Source organism: Protopterus annectens, chromosome 13.part0 (assembly GCF_019279795.1).
Source record: "Protopterus annectens isolate FY-2018-M chromosome 13.part0, PAN1.0, whole genome shotgun sequence".
NCBI classification, from domain to species: domain Eukaryota; kingdom Metazoa; phylum Chordata; order Ceratodontiformes; family Protopteridae; genus Protopterus; species Protopterus annectens.
In genome coordinates this window covers 127,752,583-127,773,938 of record NC_056747.1, presented here as the reverse complement: position 1 = coordinate 127,773,938, position 21,356 = coordinate 127,752,583, and the positions used below count along the sequence as shown (strand labels likewise).

The 21,356-nt window shown below is 43.2% G+C and overlaps 1 protein-coding gene across 2 annotated transcripts in view; it reads left to right on the top strand.

Moving 5' to 3' along the window:
- LOC122817652 (tropomyosin alpha-4 chain) overlaps positions 1-21,356 on the top strand; it is a 540,823-nt gene that overhangs the window by 495,603 nt on the left and 23,864 nt on the right. For both annotated transcript variants that reach the window (XM_044090713.1, XM_044090714.1), the window contains one exon: positions 16,784-16,917. In XM_044090713.1, the coding sequence (XP_043946648.1) occupies positions 16,784-16,917 (134 nt within the window). The remainder of the gene's footprint in view (positions 1-16,783; positions 16,918-21,356) is intronic.

Here is a 21,356-nt window from a genome sequence, read left to right as displayed (position 1 = left end):
TCCTGGGAGCAAGCTTGAACACAACTTCCCAGATGGCTTTCCTCACTCCAGAGAAAAAAGTTTTGACAACCTATTTATTTTTTGCATTTGAAAGTCCACTGGGCCTGACAAACCCATTTTCAGTGGAGGCCCAGAGAGAAAGGCTCCACAGTTATATATAGAAAATTAGCTCCACAGTTTTATTTATATATATATATATATATATATATATATATATATATATATATATATATATATAATATTATTTGTGGAGAAAAGCTCTACAGTTGTCTGAACAGACAAATTTTAAAGACAATACAGTAATCCTATGTAATCAACATTATAAACGATACAGGGAATAACAGACATTTTGGGACCTAGCAACTATTTATTTTTATACAATGAGGTGAGAGTGAGATCTCCAGAGGTGACAGGCAGAGAGAGAGGCTGACATTCTGAGATTGTGTTGGAAGAGAGAGGCGAGCTAGAGAGAAGTGTATGGCAGAGTGGTATAGGGGGAAGGCAGAGTGGTATAGGGGGAAGAAGAGATAGTAAGTTGCGAGGGTCAGGGTTTAGGGTTGTTGGTAGAGCTACAGGAACATATCCATTGTGTGACGAGACGAGATTTAAGTGAGTTTTTAAAGGTAACGAGATTAGTGATTGCTCCAAGTCCAGGGAGAAGATTGTTCCTAATCAGAAAGCAGAAAGCTTAGGTTTGTCGACATTTTAGTAGTAGTTTATTTTTAGATCTAAGTTGCCGGTTTGGGTGGTAGATGGTCAGTATAATAGTGAGGAATGGACATGCATCAGGGAAATAAGTTTGTGGACGATGGTAAGTTGTAGATATGCTAGATGGTGGGGGAGTTCAAGCCAGTTGAGTTCTTGCAGTATAGTACAATGATGGGTGGAGAATTTAGTATCGGTGGTAAATTTGGCTATTTTGTTGTAGCATTAATTTAGTTTGTTTTTTTTTTTTTTTTAGAGAGGATTGTAGGTTTGTAAGGATGGGTGCACCATATAGGAGGGTTGGAAGCAAGTATGCTGAGATGAGAGCTTGTTTTGCCAGAGGAGTAAGATGGTGGTTGTGTCTGTAAAGGTATCCTAGTTTCTGATTTTTTTTTTTTTTTGATGTTATGGATATGAGGTCAAAGGTTAGGTTGTAGTCAATGGTGACACCAAGGAGCTTAGTGCTGGGGATGACGTCTGATAGTTTTGTTTTGGGACTTAACAGTGAGTTCTGATTTATTTATTGGGAAGTTTTTGGTTGGAATAAAGATGAGTTTTGTTTTGTTGGGGTTTAGGGCTAGATGGTTCTGGGACATCCATGATTCAGTGGAGGAAAAAGCTTCTTTGGTAAGCTGTTGTAGTAGGGAGGAAGATTTGGAGGAGTAGATGATAGTGGAGTTATCCGCATATTGACTAGTATGGTAGTTATTGATAAATATACTGAAGAGGAGGGGTCCTAATATGGAGCCTTGGGGTACACCTGTTTTGGTATTTATGAACGGGAAGAAGCAGTGTTGCCAGATGGTAGACTGTTGCCTGTTGGTAAGGTAGAGAACCACTGGAGAGTAGAGGGAGGTTAACGTTGTTTCGTTTGAATAGTAGGAGGGGGTGTGAGACTGTCAAATGCTTTTGAGAGATCGAGAAAGACTGCAGATACTATGGATCCAGAGTCACGGGCTCTGCTAACCAGTGCCTAGGAATGAGATAAGGGCAGTGTTGGTACTATGTCCTGGTCTAAAGTCATACTGGGTGGGGGAGAGCAGTTGTGTGACTAGGTGATTTGAGTAGCTGGGTTTGGATGCATTTTTCGAGTATTTTTGAAATGGGGGAGAGTATGGCAATGGGTCTGAAATTAGAAATGTCAAGAGTTGCCACCTTTTATGAAGTAGAAGAGAATATATGCTTTTTTTCCAGATATCTGGTATGCATGATTCTTGGATAGATCTATTGATGCTGATGGGATATGCAATTGATGAGGCTGATTGTTGTAGGAATTCAGCAGGTAGGTTATCAGGGGCAATAGTGCATGGTTTTAAGTTGTTTTATGGTTGAGGTGGTTATAGGAGAGTGAGAAAAAGTAGGAATAGAAGTGGAGTGGGGATGAAATGCATTGCTGTTTGGTGGATTTGTGTCAATGGGAGGTAAGGTGGTAAGTTTATTGATGGTTTCTATGAAGTATGAGTTAGTGAGGCTAGCTCGGAGGGTGGTTTGTCAGGGTTTGGGGATGGATTATGGTGTTCCAGGGTGTAAAAGGGCATTGACTGCTCCCCAAAAATTTTTTGGGTTATGGTAATGTTGGATTCTTTGGAAGTGTTCTGTTTTATTTTTAGTAACTAATAGTTTGGCTTGATTGTGAAGTTTTGTATAGAGTCAGGTTGGAATCTGTTATTTTTGCCAGGATTTCCAGACTTTCTCTAGAGGCCATGATTTGTTTTGTGGTCAAGGTAAGCTAATTAGCATGATTAGCTTTTACTCTTTTTTTTTTTTTTTTTTTTCCCCTCCCAGTCTTTGGGGGGGAGCTAGAGTATTAAGGGTCCTGAGAAATGTGGAGTTAAAGGACTCTACTGCTTCATTTAGGGGGAGAGATTTTAAGGGATTCCAGTTGATTTTGTGCAATACCTCATTGAGAGCTGTGGGGGAGAAATTGGATAGATCTATGGAATACTTGTATTGATGTAAGTTTGGTATGTTGGTGGACTTGCATACCATAAACGCTGGTGAGTGGTCACTGATACTGTCTGGGAGTATACCTGAGGTGGAGATATTTCTAGGGTCTGATGCCATGATCCAATCTAGAATTGTACCTTTGCTATTTTGTTTGTTTGGTCTTGTGATATCTGAGATTAGTTGAGTGTAGGTATGAAGGTTTAAGCCTAAGGATGTTTTGTTGATGTCTGACCAGTTAATATTGACATCGCCTAAGATGATTTTCATTTTTTATGTTGGCAGTCCAGGCAAGGATGTCTTCTAAAACTGGAATGTTATTGCCTGGTGGGATATATATAACTATGATACATAGGTTCTTTTGATTGTTTAGTTTTAGGAAGGAAATGAGTAATTCTTCATTGGAGAAGGTGGGAGAAGTCTTAGAGTAGGGAATCACTGTGAAGGTGTTTGGATATAGTAGGGCTATGCCCCCCCTTTTTTGCGTAGCCTGTCCTTAGGAGTAGTTTGGGGGTAGAAATTGTGTCTCTCTCTTATATGGTTTTAGCCAGGTTTCAGTGATGGCTTAGCCATCCATGTAGTTGGGGTATTTCATTTCTTATACTTTGGATGTTACTGTTAGTGAAGGAGAGGGACTTTTTGTCAGTCCATGTTGAGAAGTGGGAGAAGGGCTGGGATTAGGGTGAATATCACCACATAGAAGTAGAATGGGATGGGGGAGGTAGGATTTTGGATGAGGAAAATGTTGGTTTTTGGATTGATACTGAATAGGGTTGGGTATAGTATTGTGTGGAAAGGATTATTAATTTAGACTGTATGATTGGATTGTTGGTGTACAGACTGGACCAGACTGCTGAGTAGATTCGGAGGAAGCTAAAGTGAGGGGTTGTTGAGGATGGTGATGTGTGAGATATAAGAGCTTGGTGAAGATGGTGGTGTGTGAGAGATAAGAGCTTGGTGAGGAGAGGTGAAGTAAAGAGAGAGATGATGTGAATACAATGAGAGCCAGTTTGTGCATGAAGGACATATTGAGAGTAGTAGGTTTTAAATTTAGGAGAGAATCTTATGTAAGGATAGTAAAATTATGTAGGTGAGGTAGATGTGAGAGGAGGTACAAGAGGTGTAAGTGTAGGTGTAATACCAGGGTAAGTTAGGAGGGTGGAGATATGGTATAGGGGGTAGGGATGTATCTGAAGTGTAAGGTGAAAGAAAGGGGATGGGCTAGGAGGAGATTTGGTGTGTCTGTTGCTAGGGGGTGTGGTTCAATTGAGTGTGGGGGAGGAGTCTGGATAACTAAAGGTAGTTGATGTGGCAGTGGGTGGGAATTGGGGGGTAGGGTAGGGGAGCGTAGAGAGCCCGAGCATAGCGAGGGCAAACAGTGCGGGGCAGTCCCAGCCGAGAGGTGAGAGCCTGCTAGAAAAGATCAGGAACTTTATCAAAACATGTCACCCTTGTAAACTGAGTGGGTTGCAGGAGACCCAGCTATCTGCAAGGAAAATTCTGCAAACCCTGGGGTTCATGGCCTCTTACATTCTACTAATTCCATATGCAAGACTGCATATGAGGAAACTACAATGGTATCTAAAAAGCCTATGGCGTCAACGTTCTCAGGACCTAGAATCAATGATTCCTATCATTCCTTGTATAAAGACAGAGTTCCTCTTGTGGACAGAGGCCTGCTACCACAAGGGGCTCCCTTTCACTTTACCCCCTGCTGCCCAAACCCTAATAGATGCATCAGACTATTTATGCATGGGTGGCTCACTTGGCAGGGCAGTACATTCAGGGCAAGTGGAACCAGAGTCAGATGCACCTGCGTATCAACCAAAAAGAAATGTTCGCTGTAAAGAATTCCCAGACATCCTTCCAGGACAATTATTGGTAAAGACAGACAACACCACAGTTATGTAGTGGTACATAAGCAGGAGGGAACCCACTCGTACCCTCTCTGCAGACTAGCCATGGCTCTGTGAAACACAGCCTTCAGCTACCAAGTGCACCTACAAGCTCAATTCCTGCCAGGCAAGCCAAATTCACTGGCAGACTTCCTAAGCAGAAATCTCATGGACCCACACGAATGGAAACTGGAACCAAAAATATTCAACCCTCTTGAACAAATGGGGGGACTCCTGAGGGGAGGCAAACAGGTCCATTTCTGAACTACCAGTTGGACAAATTCTGCAGAAGGACTCCCCACAGTCCAGCTTGGAAAGTGGATGCCCTGTCCTTTTATGTGGGAAAGCCTCTCTGTTTGCCTTTCCTCCTCTGCCTCTCCTCTCGAAGGTTCTGCTAAAGATCAAACAGGACAAGCCAAGGACAATGCTGACTGCACCAGACTGGCCACGCCAGCATTGGTACCCCCTCTTGTGCAGTATGATACTGCTGAAGCCATGGCACCTACCTCAGACACCTTCCCAGCTGTCCCGGGCCAGATTCCTAACCCTCGGCTTCAAACCCTGAACCTTGCAGCCTGGCTAATTCCTTGAGCTCTCCAATAGCATTCCTCAGTAAGCAGATGCTAGATGTCATTCTGGAAGCAAGGAGGCCTAGTACTAGAAAGTCTTATGCTGAAAAGTGGAAAAAAGATACTGTTCCTGGAGCCAGACTCTTGGGATGGGCACAACAATGCCCAGCTTACCTCATGTTCAGTACTTAACAGAAATGCTCCACAAGGGCCTATCCTTCTCGTCAAAATTCATGCCTCTGCCATTTCAGCACATTATAATACTGAACCACCCCTCTTCTCTCACCCCCTGCTAAGCAATTCCTCAGAGGGGCCAAAAATGTAAGACCCCCCCCCCCCCCGGCAAGCCCCTACTCCAGCCTGGGACCTTAATTTTGTATTGGAAAAGCTCACTCCCTCCATTTGAATGAGATGCAACTGCAGAGTTAAAATTCTTTTCTTGGAAAACGGCCTTCCTTCTAGCCATCACTTCAGGAAGAAGAGTGTCTGAATTACAGGGCGTCATGGCAGTGGAGCCCTTCATGATCTTCCATGCAGACAGGGTTTCCCTCAAGACCAACCCTTCTTTTATGCCCAAGGTGGTGTCTAGTGTGGTCCTAAATCAGTCCATTCATTTGCTTACTTTTTTCCCGAATCCACAAAACAAAGGAGAATGCTGCACTCTTTTTGGATGTGCACAGACAATTTAGATTTTATTTGGACAGGACTAAGCCTCTCAGAAAATTTGAAATGCTGCTAGTTGGCTTTGCTGCGGGGCAGAGGGGAAGGCCATTTCAAAGCAAACCATTTCTAAATGGATAGCCCATTCATTCATTTCTGCCATAAGCACCATGGAAAACCTACCCCACAGGAGATTAGCTCACATTCCACCAGGGCTGCATCTACCTCTACAACCTTCCTCAGAGGAGTCCCTACCAGGGACACCCTAGAAGCTGCTACCTGGAGCTGAGTATTTGCCTTCACCAAGCAGTAACACATAATCCAGAGCTGGTTTTGCCACTGCAGTCTTGCATGGCTTAATAGCTGGTCCTAATGCTCTCTAATTTCCTCCTCCCTTCCTTAGCTTTGGGAATTAACCCAAATGTAATGACTGCAACAGTGAAACGCGAAGGACATAGTACAGTTGTGTACACTTACCATAAATGTAGATGTTTGAGTGTATTCACTGTTGCAGTCCTGGTTACACTCCCTCCAGCCCCCTGACTTCTCGTAGCTCTACCTTTCTTGTCTGGTATATTTAATCTTTCTGGTGTATTTGCTTTTTGATGGAGGTGTAACATAATATATAATTGCTTCCCATTGTGGGGGCACCTGACCTCTGGGGCAAGAAACTGATGTAATGGCGTCTGCTGCATGTTTTATACCCCCGAGTCATGGAAGAAGAGACTACATCCGACGCAGGAATCTAAGATTCTGGTATTCAGGCTGGCTGAGGGCTACCTGCAGGTAGATAACCCAAATGTAATGACTGCAACAGTGAATACACTAACATTTACATTTATGGTAAGCATACACAACTGTACTTTTTTTGATGGCATAGGGGGCGCCATCTGATCAGATTTTGAATAGCAGCTGTGAATACATGTTGGAAGTGGTGTGAGGGAAGGGAGGAATAATGCAGCTCTGCTGGCATGCTTTTTTTTTGGGGGGTGGGGGTCTATGTCTAGGTGCTTATTCCAGTGGTAAAATAAGTGGAGATCTCCAATAATACAGAAAAGCAGTCTTGGAGAGGGTGCGGGGCAGCCTTACAATTTTTTATTGCCAATGAAAGCAAGTGACATGCCCTTGTCTGCATACCTACTGTACTCTGAACCCTGGGGCGGGGCATGCACTTTGGAGAGAGATGCCCAAAGTGCAAAATCAAATTGCATTGGTGGCTGCTTTGACTACCCTCCAGTGATGGGGGGGCAGACTGAGGGAAGTGATGGCCCACACAATCAGTAGGGGGGATAAACGTAACAAAGCCTTTAGGAGTGGTGCCCACCAGACTTGCTCCTGAGAGGATGTTTTAAGTGTAAGAGTCTAACCATACTGAAGAACCCAACCATACTGAGTATGTAGGTACTAAACATAATCTTATGCTACAGTTTGATTTCATCCAGTGTTCAGAAACCTTTCTGACCACTTCAGCATACTAAAGTAGTAGGGAATATGATCCCAGTTTTGTTTATATAACTAGGCCTATACAGAGTTCATTGTGATATGTATTCTCTTTTTAGAGTTTATTTAAAAGAGCTTTAGTTCCCTCTTAAACTTCCCTTGTTAATTTTCACTTTTCCTGTAACTGTGCTCTAATTATGGAGTTTTTTTTTTTTCTTGGTGTTCTAAGTGAATGTGTTGCAGAGTTATGTCATTCATGTAGATACTTCTGTATCTTTTTTTCTTGTGGGTGTAATGCAGTGTGTAAAGTAAGAGTGTGTTTATATTAAGGTAATTTCCTGCTTGTCTTCTGTTTTAACAAAACGTTGATCGTAGGGCACAATGCTTCATCAACCTGGTGTGGAATTCACAGAGTCCTTTTCCCCCAGAGACTACCTTCCCGTAGTCTGCTGGAATGCGAGATTCCTTTGATAGCCGAGACTGCTACAGACATTCCTCGGAGCAAGGATAATCTAAAACAGGCCTTCAGTAGGCAAACTGCCACCTTGTGTGTGTACAAGGAGTTCTTTGTTTTGCTTTGGGGAGGCTTGTGATAGAGGAAGCACTTGAAAGCTATTTATTCCCCTGAAGGAATGTCTGCTACTAATACTTTTATAAACCTGAAGGCAACATTAATTCTTCAGTCCCCTGACGGATCTGTCTGCCGCAGACATTCTGTGCTATTTAAGTAAGGTGCACATAGAAGAGCTATATAGATAGATATACAATTTTTTTTTGGTTTTTTTTGTTTTTTGTTTTTTTTTGTTAAATTAATCTGTTGTGGGTCAAATCCTACAGATCCTAATAATAAATGAGCCTTAAGAGTTTTCCTTTATTTCATTCTGGGTGCCCTTAAAACATGGAGGGGGGTTGGAGAGATGAGGTAGGCTTGTTGCATACCTCTCAAGTGTACCTCATTGAGAGGAACATTCCGTATTTGGCTCTTAAAGTTCATGCACCTTAAGTTCCACATTGAAACCATCTGTCTGCATTCAGTATTAAGAATTGTTTTTACTGAGATGATTCAGTTCTGTTTACGGTGGATATTAATCCAGCAAATGAACTTGCAAGTAAAACGTGGCACATTTTAACCATCTTATGAGTTTCCTAGTTGAAGCAGTTAGTGTTCCACATTTTGTTTCACGTTACGAAAGACAGTATTCTATGTTTTGGAGATGGAAGGTTGACTGTTATGGGCATGTGTATTTTTAAGCAAGCTCAGTTTTCTGTTGAGCAAGTCAGACAAACACTGAATAACAAAAAAGATTTTGACAGAACTAAAACATTAGTTTTCAATGGAAAACAAACTTGGTAATAAACGGAGTTAAGTGGAAAGTAGTCATTTTGTGTATAAATGTTGGTCTGGGCCTTCTGAAAAGTTTTAGTTGTAAAGCTGCTATTCCATACATACAGAATACCTTTTCATGTAGGTGGCAGTGTTCCTCATTCTGCTGTTCTGTCTGCCCCTCAGTTATGTAGCTATTGCAGTAGTTGACATGGGTAGTGAATCTACAGAGTTCAACCTCAGGTGGTTGCATTTAGTGGAAATAACCAATAGACTGGATGAATGGATAACTTGAAAAATGTATGCTTGTGTGTACAAAGCCTGCAGAAAGAGAATTAGAGCTACCCAGGATGCTTGCTTTACAGATGAAATCTTGCAGCTACCACCTCCGCCCCCTGTTGTTGGAATAATTTTGTGACGTTGCTTTGCAGACTGCAGTCATTTCATTTGACCAAAATCCTTTGTTTCTTTCTTTCGACTTTTCCCGGTTAGGGGTCGCCACAGCAGAACTCCGGTCTGCTAATGATTGGCAGTAGATTTTGACGTGCTGGCTTGCCGGGCCTAATGCACAACCTTCAACGAAAGAACGCCCATTCACGCATGTCGCCACACAGACGCTCTGAGAATCGAACGGGCAACGTCTAATGAAGTATTTTTCTCATGTCCCAAATGAAGTTTAATTTTGTGACTTTGTTCTGAAACTATCCTTTTCTTATCTCAAGGTGGTGATCTGTACTTCTGGCTTGGAAGTACTGTTTTTGTTGCTCTTTGCTCTGCCGTTTCATAGCATGAAGGGTGCATGAAATTGTGGTCTTCAGATGAGTGTACATCAGTGTTCAGGGATGTACAGACATCCTGTCCAGGATGGGCTCCTTTTGTTCACCTCTTCATGGTTAAGATTAGGACCATTGTGGTGGTTTAGTTGCATTAGGTTAGCTGATGTTTCACTTTGTATGTATTTACTATTTCTGTGCTGTTGATTTTGTGGATTGGCACATGTGACAGGTTATACGTCAAAAGGGATGAAAAACACAAGTTCTGCTTTTAGAGAAGACTTAATGTTGCTATGCTTTTCAGGGGGCTTGCATTTTTAGCAGCTGCAGCTTTTAAATATTTCTTTTGCAGTAAAGGAATATTTGGCATGGAAATGCGGATAATACATGACAGATTAACGGCTATGTCAGTTTGCTTGACAGTAGGAGGGGTAAGCATGTGTAGCTTCTAAACATATCCTTTGCCTTCTGTATTGCACACCTTTCTGGAGGACTTCTAATGCCTGTTGTACTTTGTCACATTTCTGATCCAACGTTGTCCCTCTCACTACAGTTCTCTGTCCTACCTTCAACCATTCATCAGTGCCATTCCTTAGCCGTGGTCATACCAGTCTTTCACGTGAGCCATCTGTGGAGGAGTGCGTCACAGGCCTCAAGTCACTAGGCCATATCTACCAGTACTGCCCTTTTCAAGGCCACTTGTATGTAACCTAGTAATAAAACTGCAATTAGTTTAACTTGATAGCCATTTGTGCTGCGAGTCCATGCGGATTGCTGTCCTGAACATTTTCTTCAGGGGAAAAGCCAGCAGTATTTCCCACAAGATTCTTTAAATGATTTTCCCTACCCCTACTGTTTGGCGAGTAGTTCCTGGGATTTTTCCTGCTTCCCTTGCTGTAAGGATGCATTGCTTCCTGTTTCAGTCCTTGGGTGCCTTTGCACTGCACACGCTGATCTGCTGAAGATCTTGCAGGAGTCTACTAGCCTCGTGTCCAGATTTACTGAGAACCGAGAGCAGCAGTGCATCTGGTCCTTTACATTGACCTTTCTAAGGTCAGTTGGTTCTTCTCCACCTCCTTTCTGTTTATCATTTGTCCACTGTTCTTGCTGTAACTTGACAACCTCCCACTATGGCAGCAAAAATGAAATAAGTTATTTGTTCAGTACTTCTGCTTTTTCCTAGTCTTGTATGATTCACATACTGTCTTTGCTTAGATTTGACTTCCATCTATTATCAGCCTGGCCAGGTTCTTCCCTTCCCTTCCTCCGTTCGTTCTATGCCTAAAAGGCCGCATCTCTTCTTGATCCTACCTGCCAACTCCCTTGTGTTTTGTGCCCCTGCTGTACTGTTAACTTCCTGTATGGTGTTTCCTGGTTCACTACTGCTGCCTTTCACCTCTTGTAATACTGACTCTACCCTATCCCTGACCCAAAGTCCTCGCCCATCTTTAACTTGCTATCATACCTCATACTTCACTCTCCTAAAATCTCACACTGATGTTCTTTGTGTTTCACTGTTGCAGTCATCACATTTGGGTTATCTGCCTGCAGGTAGCCCTCAGCCGGCCTAATTACCAGAGTCTTCAGGCTTCCGTGTCGAATGCTGTCTTCTTCCATGACATTACGTCATCGGGGGGGGGGGTATAAAACATGCAGCCAACGCCATTACATCAGTCTTTCTTGCCGTGCAGTGCCCAAAGCAGAAGCAGTTCGCAAGTGCCGGTCATCAGACTTCTGAAATTTTCGTTTTCGAGTTTGACCCAAAGTCTTCAAAAAAAACTTGTACCCAGTTGGGGATCCTTTTTCTTGCTCCTTAAGAGGTCAGTAAAAGTTAACAATGGTCTTGCCTGTGGAAAGCAAATACCTCAGATTTTCATTCCTACTGCATCCCTTGTTTAGGCCCAGACCACGATGTCCCTCGTCGGTTTTGTGCCTTGTTCGACGCCCAAACTATTAATTTCATACTCATTCTGTGTACTCTGAAATGGCTTCGTCAAACCATCCGACTACCGCTATTCCAAAAAAGTAAGGATAAAGACAGAGACAACATAGGTCCAAAACTGCCGACGACATTAAGCTGGTCGCCAGTCCGCCGGTATTCAGTGAGGCGCTTTCACTCTTAACATCTACGTTTATGGCAAGTGTACACAACTGTACTTGGTCTGATTTGACATTCTTTACCTTCTCCCTCTCCAAACTGTACAGTAATATGACTGCCTAACACCACTTTCACCTGGACTTCATAAGTCCACCTGTGCTGGTTAGGGCTACCTCTGTAATTTTTGTATGTTGGTGCACTCCTGCACCAGTGAACTGAACCGCTTCTGATCCAGAAATTTTCCCACTCAGTCTTTGTCCTGAAGCTTGCAGTATCCCAATGTGCTCCTGCCAGATTCGTTTCCTGTTTACCTCTTCTTTCTGCAGTTTATTCAGCCCACCAGTCTCCCATTCTCTCCTTCGATGTATCCGGGGGAAGATCCACTTTCAGTCCATTAACATTCCATACATGCTCCTTTTTAAAGGCATATAGGCACCAACCCTCATGGTCTCTTGATTCAGTACCCACATGTTAAACCTTGCTCCTTGTGTTAAAAATTAGTGAATTAAACCAATCGTAAATGCAAAGGTGTAATGCCTGAAAACGGGCTGCATATCCAGTGAACGGGCTGCATATCCAGTGAGCGTGACTGGTTAATAAATGTGACTGTGTACAAAGTTGGGTATTCAGTGCCAAACTTCATTGTTCCAAATGTATTGTATGCAAACTGTAAATAAAAAAAAAAACAATCTGCAAATTTTACAAATCTAAATCGCTTTGCAATGAACTAGTCTGTTATGAGTTCAGAACCAAGTCCTAAAGCAGCAACTAAAATCAGCTGATAATTTTGTTGATTTAGGGCAAGCTACTAAGTGCAGGGGTTGTGAACTTGTCATGGGCAGCTGTTTTGAGGATGTGACACTAGTGTGCAAAACAAGGGGAATCTGGCAGATCAATTAAATGTTTTTATTTCAAATTTGGCATGATGTACAGTGCGTGTTAAGTATACATTTTAAAGTAACTTTCCCACGGCATAGCCTCCTCCTTGGAAAAAGTCTTCAGCTGTGGCTTTGTGTAGTTTTTGTATGGTGTAGGTTTATAGTTGTACTCCAGCAGTTGTGTACTGGTACTAAAGTCACCTGCACAGGTTCATGGAATCTCGTGGGTGGTTCCTTGAATGCAGAACCACGCCACTACACCGCATGTTGGGTTTGTATTGGAATGTACAACTGTTGTCTGCATCAGTAATGTATGCACAGCATGTATAAATACATTAAATACATGTTTGTATGTCTGTATATCTTGTGTGTATATGTATGTATATATATATATATGTGTGTATGTGATATATATGTGTGTGTGTATGTGTGTATGTGATATATATGTGTGTGTGTGTGTATATGTGTGTGTGTGTGTGTGTGTGTGTATATGTATATATATGTAAATTGTCTGTGTATGATGTACACACTCTCTCTGGTGTGTGTAGACTTACACACACTAATGTGTATGTATAGACCCTGGAGTCTTTCTGGCTTCTTATTCAGTGCTTTGGAGCATTATCGAAGACAAAAATGGTGCAGAGAATCGTGGGTGTCCGCTGGTGGTAAATGTAATTTTATTATGTGCATTAGTCTCTCTACCTTTTTTTTTGTAGCTCTGTTATTCTGGAATGACTTTGTCACTGCAGTTTTGCTAATCTGACCCTGAAGGATTTTGAAGCTTTTTAGTGGGTGACAAAAAGGTAGATGTGTTTCAAAGTTCAAGGTTTTTGTCTTGTAGTTCTCAGTAGGTAGTACATGCTCCTTTGGTGCTGGAAGAGCAGAATGGCTGTGGGTTCTATTTCCTACTCCATGTTATTGGATTCATTTTCCATTGCTCACAACACAGTGCAACAACAGGGGGTGATGCACTCCTGAGTTTACCATAATCATTTAGATGAGGGTCTAAACAGAGGACCCCTCAGCTCAAGTTGGTAGCATCTTGGATGGACTTAAGATCCTACAGCACTTATTGAAAAAGAATTTAAGAAATTCCTCTGTACCTGGCTAACTTTTCTGTAGTGTTAAGTACTATGTTGGGCTTCCCTAGAAAAGATTCTGCAAGCCTAGTGGGACTGACCTGGTCAACAAATGTTGGATAGATTAGCATCGGCGATGGATCGTTGATTTCATCCTAGACCCGAGCTCACATTAGATCTGCACATTTGCCTATTATGATTAGCCATTACAAACTGGGAAGCACTTGTGTACCCCTCCAACTAGCTGTAAAAGGAAGAATCTAATTCAGGGCTGGATTATTCTTAATGCAGTCTGTCGTGACTTTAAGCTGTAAGTTTTCATTTGGACTCTTAATTGTTTGCACTTGTTCTAGTTACACAGTGTACTCGGATTGTGTTTATTCCCACTTGTGCTTCCAGTGCCCAGTGTAATGACTGTTTGTTTTGGTGTAGTGATGGTGCTTAAGCATGTTGTCTCTTAAAAGAAATGTTTTAAATTACATTTGAGCCATTTCATATATTGTGGTGGTGTTCCCTGTTTGTGCTAGTGTTCTAGCAAAGGTCGTTTGAAATGCATTGTTTGTGGCTACTACATCCGAGTTATTTTTGTTTTGTTTTTTGAGGGAGGGAGCAGTCCTTAGTCCCTTGTTACTCTGCAGAGATGGGGAAACGAGCATTTGCCTGCTCTTGAGTCCCGTGTCAGTTGGTGGTCCCAGTTTCAAAAGTATCCCCTGGAGATTTTTATTCTTCTTTCTTCAGAAAGTAGTATAGCCTGTGTTCCTACTGGATTCCACGCAAAATATTTTGCCCTTTGCTCCCACTGTTTGTAGCAACTGTTCTCTCTCCACCAAGCTTAAGTGCTTACTGGTTATTTATTGAGGAGTTACAAATGTAATACCTACAGCATGCAAGATCAGTGTTGTACGTGATGCGTCGTCTGATCTCAGGCTATACTACACCACATATGATATATGTTGTACATGACGCATCCGTTCTTGTACTCGGTATGTTGGTCACACTTGGTTTTCCCATAAAGATGCATTTAATTACTTTCTGTACTTAGCGTAGAGTAAGAGGACTAGTACAAACCTGTTCACCTGAAGTCAAAGATTTTCTGGCATGCAAGTGAGCAGCAAAGCTTAGTGCATTTTATGTAACTGTGTAGTAACATTACTGGGGAGGGCATCTGCCAGGAGTGATATTGCAAAAGAATACCCAGTCTGGACATGCTCCTTTATTATGCGATGATTAATTTCTAATCAGTCATTCCTGCCTGTGGCCAGACTAGGTTCACGTTACCCTGTTGCATCTTCACTGGATTCACAGCATCCTTTCAATTCTACGTAGCTGTTGTCTAGTTAGTACTTTAGTCCCTGAATTGTCTGACTCCATCTTTTTGCATTTTCCAGGTTCTTAAAGTTTTGTTCTTGCAATAAAGTCTGACATGTTTTACAAGTTTCATGAGTCCCAGCAAACTGCTCATTGCTTTGTAAGTGTGCTCATAGTGAGACATCTTAACATTGCAGACCCACCCAAGAGTAGGCATATGCCCCCCAGTCAGTTTTATTCCTGTTTTCATTTAGTGCACCAGGTTTTTAGCAGGCTTTTGTAAGGAAGTTTCAATTTCTGTTTGGATATGGTGATTTTTGTCCGACCCATTTTGTTTCACCAGCGTCAGTTTGATTGTAGCAGTACAGCAAAACTTGTACGGAATGTACCTTAGACGATCACTACTAACTTTTGTGTGTGTGGTAAGGGCCTACTTGAAAAGCTCTTTGCTAAAAATCCTGCATGTTATGTTGTATACCAGACTGTTCAAGGAGGGTGGCCATGCCCATCAGAAGTACAGATTGCATGTGCCATCTCGCTGCATCAGTGCAAATTTAAGTTTATTTTTAAACTTAACTGCATGCTTGGCAGGAAGCAGCATGTCTAATTCGTGTCACTCCTGGATGCAGTGAGTACACCTTTATATCCTTCACTGAGAGCAGCAAGCGATCTTAATAGGTACTTTCCTATTTATAGACCTAATGCTTTTTCTGTAACGTAGGCATCTGAAGGGGCTGCAGGAGAGGGAATGAACACTTGTAGCTACGGGGGGGGGGGTGTAGTCATTCCATCCTGCTGAATTGCACCACCTTTAGGATGCAGAGGACTCCACCATGACCAACTTTACTGCAGCCGCAGTACCAGTAATGACACTGAGTCGCTGGTATCCAAGGCATTACAGTGGAAGCTGTGGCAGGACCACAACACTCCTGACTTCCTAGCAAATTTTATTGGTGGGTGGGGGGTCTCCATTCATTTGCTCCAAAGGAAGAGCCAGTGATAGGGTAGATGAGCAGGATTGGCCAACATGGGTGTATTAGTTTACATTTCGCACACCCCATCAAGTCATGTTGGCCGTTGCTAACTCATTCCACCCCATCCAAAGAAAATGGTAAGGAAGGTGGCAGGGGGGCCCAAAATTTTCTCAAAGTGCATTATGAATGACAGGCTCGCCTGATTCCAAGGTGTGTTCCACAAGAACAGTAGCGACTTTGGCCCCTTCTGACGTGCTGTCATAGACTGCATCTGTACAGCTAGCATGTGATCTAAGGAAATAATTTTGCAGAGTTATAAACTGGAGTTTAGTTTGTGGTTACATACCAGTGTTTGGGCCACAGTAGTCTGCAGCCTGGGAAAGCTTTACTGACCAGCTTGGCTCATGGTATGTGCAGGGAGGTCTGATGAACCACTTCTAACAGAGGTAGTGTTAAGGCAAGTTCGCACAAGTTTTCTTACTGAACATCTTTAGTCTGGTATCATCATCACTTAGAGGTCAGGAATTCCTTCACATTTTTGCCCCCAGCATGTAGGAAGCGAATGGAGAAAGTATGGGGTCAGTAACATGGCTGCATATTTTGTGAAATTGTAGGGAGTCTGTTTCTATGAGCTTGAAGTTGCAAAATATCTTTGAGAGATGGGAAGGGGTGTATAATTCTGACATTACCCATTAGTTGCATCTGCAACATCTTCGTTATCCTAACAGTGAGAGGTTATGAACCAGTTGTCTACTAGTAGACTTCAAGTGATGTGGTCATAGGGAACATTTTAAGACTTGCCAACCAGGGAAGTGTACTGGCATTTCTGTATAAAAGAAAATGCATTCATGAGTGCTCAACTGCAGCAGTTAACCAAAGCCATTGTGTAATACGCTAAGGCATCCTCTGAATGAATGAGTGTACTTGGTGCATTTTGATTTAATGTTATAAGCTGTAAGAGGTCTGTAAAATGGCTTATCGCCATTTCTTGGTTTTAAAGTTGCATTAATGTTAACCTATTCATTTTTTTATAACATAAGTGGCTCAGCATTAAGCTCTCAATGCTTTGCACAGTGCTAAGTGAAATGTTATGCCCAGTTTGAATGTAACCGTTAATCGTGTTTGTTTTTCCACAGGCTGAGGCTGATGTGGCTGCATTAAATCGACGAATCCAGCTGGTGGAAGAGGAGCTAGACCGCGCCCAAGAACGGTTATCCACAGCCCTTTTGAAGCTTGAAGAAGCAGAGAAGGCAGCTGATGAAAGTGAGAGGTAAGGCAAGCCTCCTTGCTTAGTTTTGAAAATGCTCAGCTCGTGAATTGAAGCAGTCATTGATGCAGGCCGTCTTAACTGTACTGAACTGTAACTAGTCACGTGCCTGACTGTGTAGTATAGATTCCTCTGTTAATGGGAAACATCTGCACTTTTTCATCTTTCTCTTGAAATAGCTAATTGACATTTCCTGAACAGTAAAATTTTTCATAGGAGCAATCATTCGAGATTCAGCCTGTATGGTGACCACAGCGGTCTGTGCAGCAGCTGTAGTCGAGAGAGAGAGGACCCTGGTGGTGGTGATGAATGGATAACAGCTGTTAAAACTGTAACCATTGTTTAATGATCTCAATGTTAAAGATAGTTTGCAAGACTTCTGCTAATGTGCCATTTAGATTTTAAAGTCTACAAAATTTCCCATTAACTTTAGTCTTGAACTAAATTAGTAATGGATATTAAATGGGATGAAGAAAAGTCAAGCAAATATGGGCAAATCTATTGCAGATGTTTTTTCTCTCATTGCCTTCCCTGACTCTCTTTTTTTTCTTTAAAAGTGGAGCCATTGATTTTTGTATACCAGGGATAAACCTACTGATTACCCTCTATGGTTTTAGTCATAGTTGCATTAGAAAGTCTGGTGCAGATGAATGACCTAAATGTATAAATTTGTCAGCAGTCTTTTATGGAGTGATAAATCCCAGAGTGTGGCCCATATGACCGTGAAATGACATGCGATTCTGCAGAAGGAGAATGTGATGAGTGTGGACAGGACAGCTGCTGGCGGTCTCAACAGTTGTGGGGCAAGGAGGTAATTCATTCTGCTGCAGTGCCAGACACTGTATTGGCCAGGGGAGTGTGCTTTGCTCTGCCAAGCTGCATCTGCAGGATAACTTTCATGGGCACTTCTAAGAAGGTGTGTACTCTGAGAGGAAAGCATAGCAATCCCAGTCATCTGTAGACATGTATTGTGTTTTAGGGCAGGAATTAAAGCAACAGAATTAAAATGCACTGAATTCTTTTCCCTAGATGACCGCCTTGCCACACTCATCCTAGTAATGGAGAATAGATGGGCAACTTCATGACCAGGGTTAAACTGTAAATGGGCATAATGGTTGGAAAAAAAAGCACAAAAAGCAAATAACATAGCGTGTCCTATTCCTGTGTTGCAGTATTCTAGTTGTGGTATTTCCTGCCCTCAGGCGACTCGTACGTCTGCTCCTATACAAAAGCTTCAGCAGTTGCGTGGAATGTCACACACAAGGCCATAAACCAGGGGCCTTAAATGTAATGTCTGCATACACAATCCTCAGAACTTTTCAGCCGCAGACCGACATATCGTATGTTTGCTCTTTCTCATCAGACGTGTCAGTAAAGCTAAGTAACCCGTTGAGTATTTGATTTTCTCTTTCGCACCAGATTGTTATTGCTTAGGCTTGGTTTTGTTGTAGCAATTTATAGCCGATGTCTGGTAAAAAGGGTAAATGCCAATGTGGGTGCCAGATTCCCCATAAAGATGCCCATGATGTGTTCTTTGCCTAGGCCGGGAGCACAACCATTCTGCATGCTCCATTTGTCAATCATTTGTGCCAAAGACCCTATGCAGCCGTCTGTCCGCACTAAACCTCTACTTAGAAAAAAATGCCTTAAGCACTTAGCCCTAAGAATGGATCCTGCCTTGGAGGTCGCATCAGAACCTCCGCATAAGAATCCCAAGCTCCCTAGGCTGCCTTTGCCTGCAGCTCCATTACCGGATGCCCTGCCTGCTGCCGATTTTAGGAGTTGAGGGGTGCCCGGCAAAGCAGTAGACTTCAACAACGACCTTTGGGGAAGCATTTCAGCTGACGACTGGCACGTCCACGGAGCCTACACAGACTACAGTCAAGGTCGAGGGGGAACCAGTGTCTGTGGTACCTCCGACCAGGATCCAGACTTCAGATACTGTTCCTACTAAACCTGATTCCAGGCCAATTCCAATGTCCACCCCGGCTTAAAAAAAAAAAAAAAAAAAAAGTCAAGCATGCCTCCTCCACTGCAGAAGGCCTACGATTGGCAGTCTTTCACTTCTTCCCTGATGCCAGCCTTTATGGCTCGTAGGCCTTCAGCCTCCTCCTCCACTATTCTATCTTTGCTCAGACCTAGTCCTGCTTCAGCCCCCCCCCCCCCCCCAAATTTCAGGTTAGGGAAGAAGAGCATGATGCATCCTTTTCCTCCTCTGAGGACTCGTCTAACACCTCCCAAATTTAATCTCCCCAGGAATAGCTCCTAATGTGGTATCTGTTGAGGGGGATTTCACCCCCTGAGGATATTACATTTGGTGAGACCATCACCACAATGAAAGATTTCAAATGGGATACCTCACAAATGACTGACACCCAGAAGAGAGGTACTATGAGCTTCAAGTTGAATTCCCCCCCCCCTCCCCTTCTGCTGTTCCTCCAATTCTGCATGTAAGGCCTTAGACTCACAGCCACCTGCACACAGAGCACTTCTACAGGGTGCAGAAATTTAGTCAAACCATCCTTGGCAGACCCTGCTGTGATTGCCACCTACCTTGATAAGCAATCCAGGCTGCTTCCCTCCGCCTCACTCCTACCCACCGATAAAGACAGCAGATTTATGGCTAGGATTGGTAAGAAGGTATGCACCTCCTCCATATTGCTTTCAGAGCCATTAACTATCAGCTGCACATGACTTAAGTATGCTCTGGACTTGGTCTCTCAAGCCTCCTCCATGCTGGTCTCTATCCCTGACTGCCCCATTAAGGCTGACATCTCCTCCAAACTTACTCTGGCTACACAAGTAGTCAGACACTTGATTGGATGCAGCTATGATGCTGCAGAAGCATCTGCTCGCTTAGCAGCCGTTTCTGTCCTCGGGAGATATTCCTGGCTGAGACTTCAGAATATCCCAGAAGACTTCAAGTCAAAGATCTTGGATGCCCCCCTGGAGCACAATTTCCTTTTTGGAAAACAATCTGCAGATCTTAAGAATCTGCAAAAAATAAAGTAAGGAATTGCAGGACATAAAACATTTACTGGTGTCCCTCATTCCCAAGTGCTACAGAAACTACCCTGTTAAAGCCACCTTTGTAAGAAGAAATCCTACTCTGTCTGGTACTCCTCTTTCCAGATCTAGAAGCGGTGCAAGAAGACCCACCACGTCCAGACCTGCTGCCCCGCATCCTCAGCTCAGGCCTCCCTTTCAGGACAGAGGAGGCCCCAACAATGCGTGACTTCTTTGTCCACCTTCCACTCTCAGCATGGCTCACCACCTGGAAAACCATAATCACAGACCAGTGGGTACCATCCATAATCTAAAAAGAATATTTCATCTTGTGGAAAGAAAAAAAAACCCAGGAGAGGCATCCCATACCCTTCCCAAAAAACAGCAACATCACCTTCCACAGGTCTTGACGGACCTGCTGAGGTTTGGTACCATAGAACCTGTTACCTCAGGAGAGGAAAGTAAAGGTTTCTACTCCCGTCTCTTCCTGGTCCCCCAAGAAATACCCTTGGAGACGCATCTTGGACCTCTCCTTCCTAAACGTTTACCTTCAGGTGCCCACCTTCAAAATGTCCCTTCCCACCCTGTTGCCTCTTATACCAGCCAAGGCTTTCATGGCCACCTTGGACCTAAAAGAGGCCTACCCCACACATACCCATCAGGATTACTGCGTTTCTCTGGGTGGTCTTCTCCTTTCCAATTTACTGCTTTGCCCTTTGGTTTGTCCACTGCCCCCAGAGTATTCACAAAATGCCTATCCGTGGTCATTGCCTTCTGCAGAACTCAGGGAATTCAGATTTACCCCTATCTGGACGACATTCTAATACTGGCAGAGTCAAAAGATTCCCCCTCAAATCATCTGCACTTCCCAATGTCCCTTCTGCAGAATCTAGGTTTCACCCTCAACGTTCCAAAGTCCTCCTTGAACTCAGACCAGGACAAGATTTTTCTGTGTTGCAGAATCCGAACGGACAAAATGAAGGACTTTCTCCCACAGGACAAGTTACTGTCCCAGACTTCAAGGAGATCCTACACTGTTGACAGTAACTGCAAGGCAGTTCCTTCAACTCCTGGGCTTAATGCCAGCAACCATCCCTGTGCTACCACTGGCCAGAATGCATATGCACAAGCTACAGTGGAACCTCAAACATTTGGTCCCAGCACTTGAATCACTTGGAACAGGTAATTCCCCTCCTCCCCTGTCTAAAAGGAAGAAGTCAGCTGGTGGATCCAACAAGTCCAGCTAAACCCAGGGCTTCCACTTCAGCCCACCCCCTCAACCCAAGTAATGCATAGAGATGCCTCAGATTCAGGTTGGGGTGCAACAATGGCATCTTACAAGGTTCAAGCAAAGTGGCACCCATCCTTGAAGGCCAAACACATCAATGTCAATGAAATGACTGCAGTCTTCTTAGCTCTGAAAAACTTTACCCCTC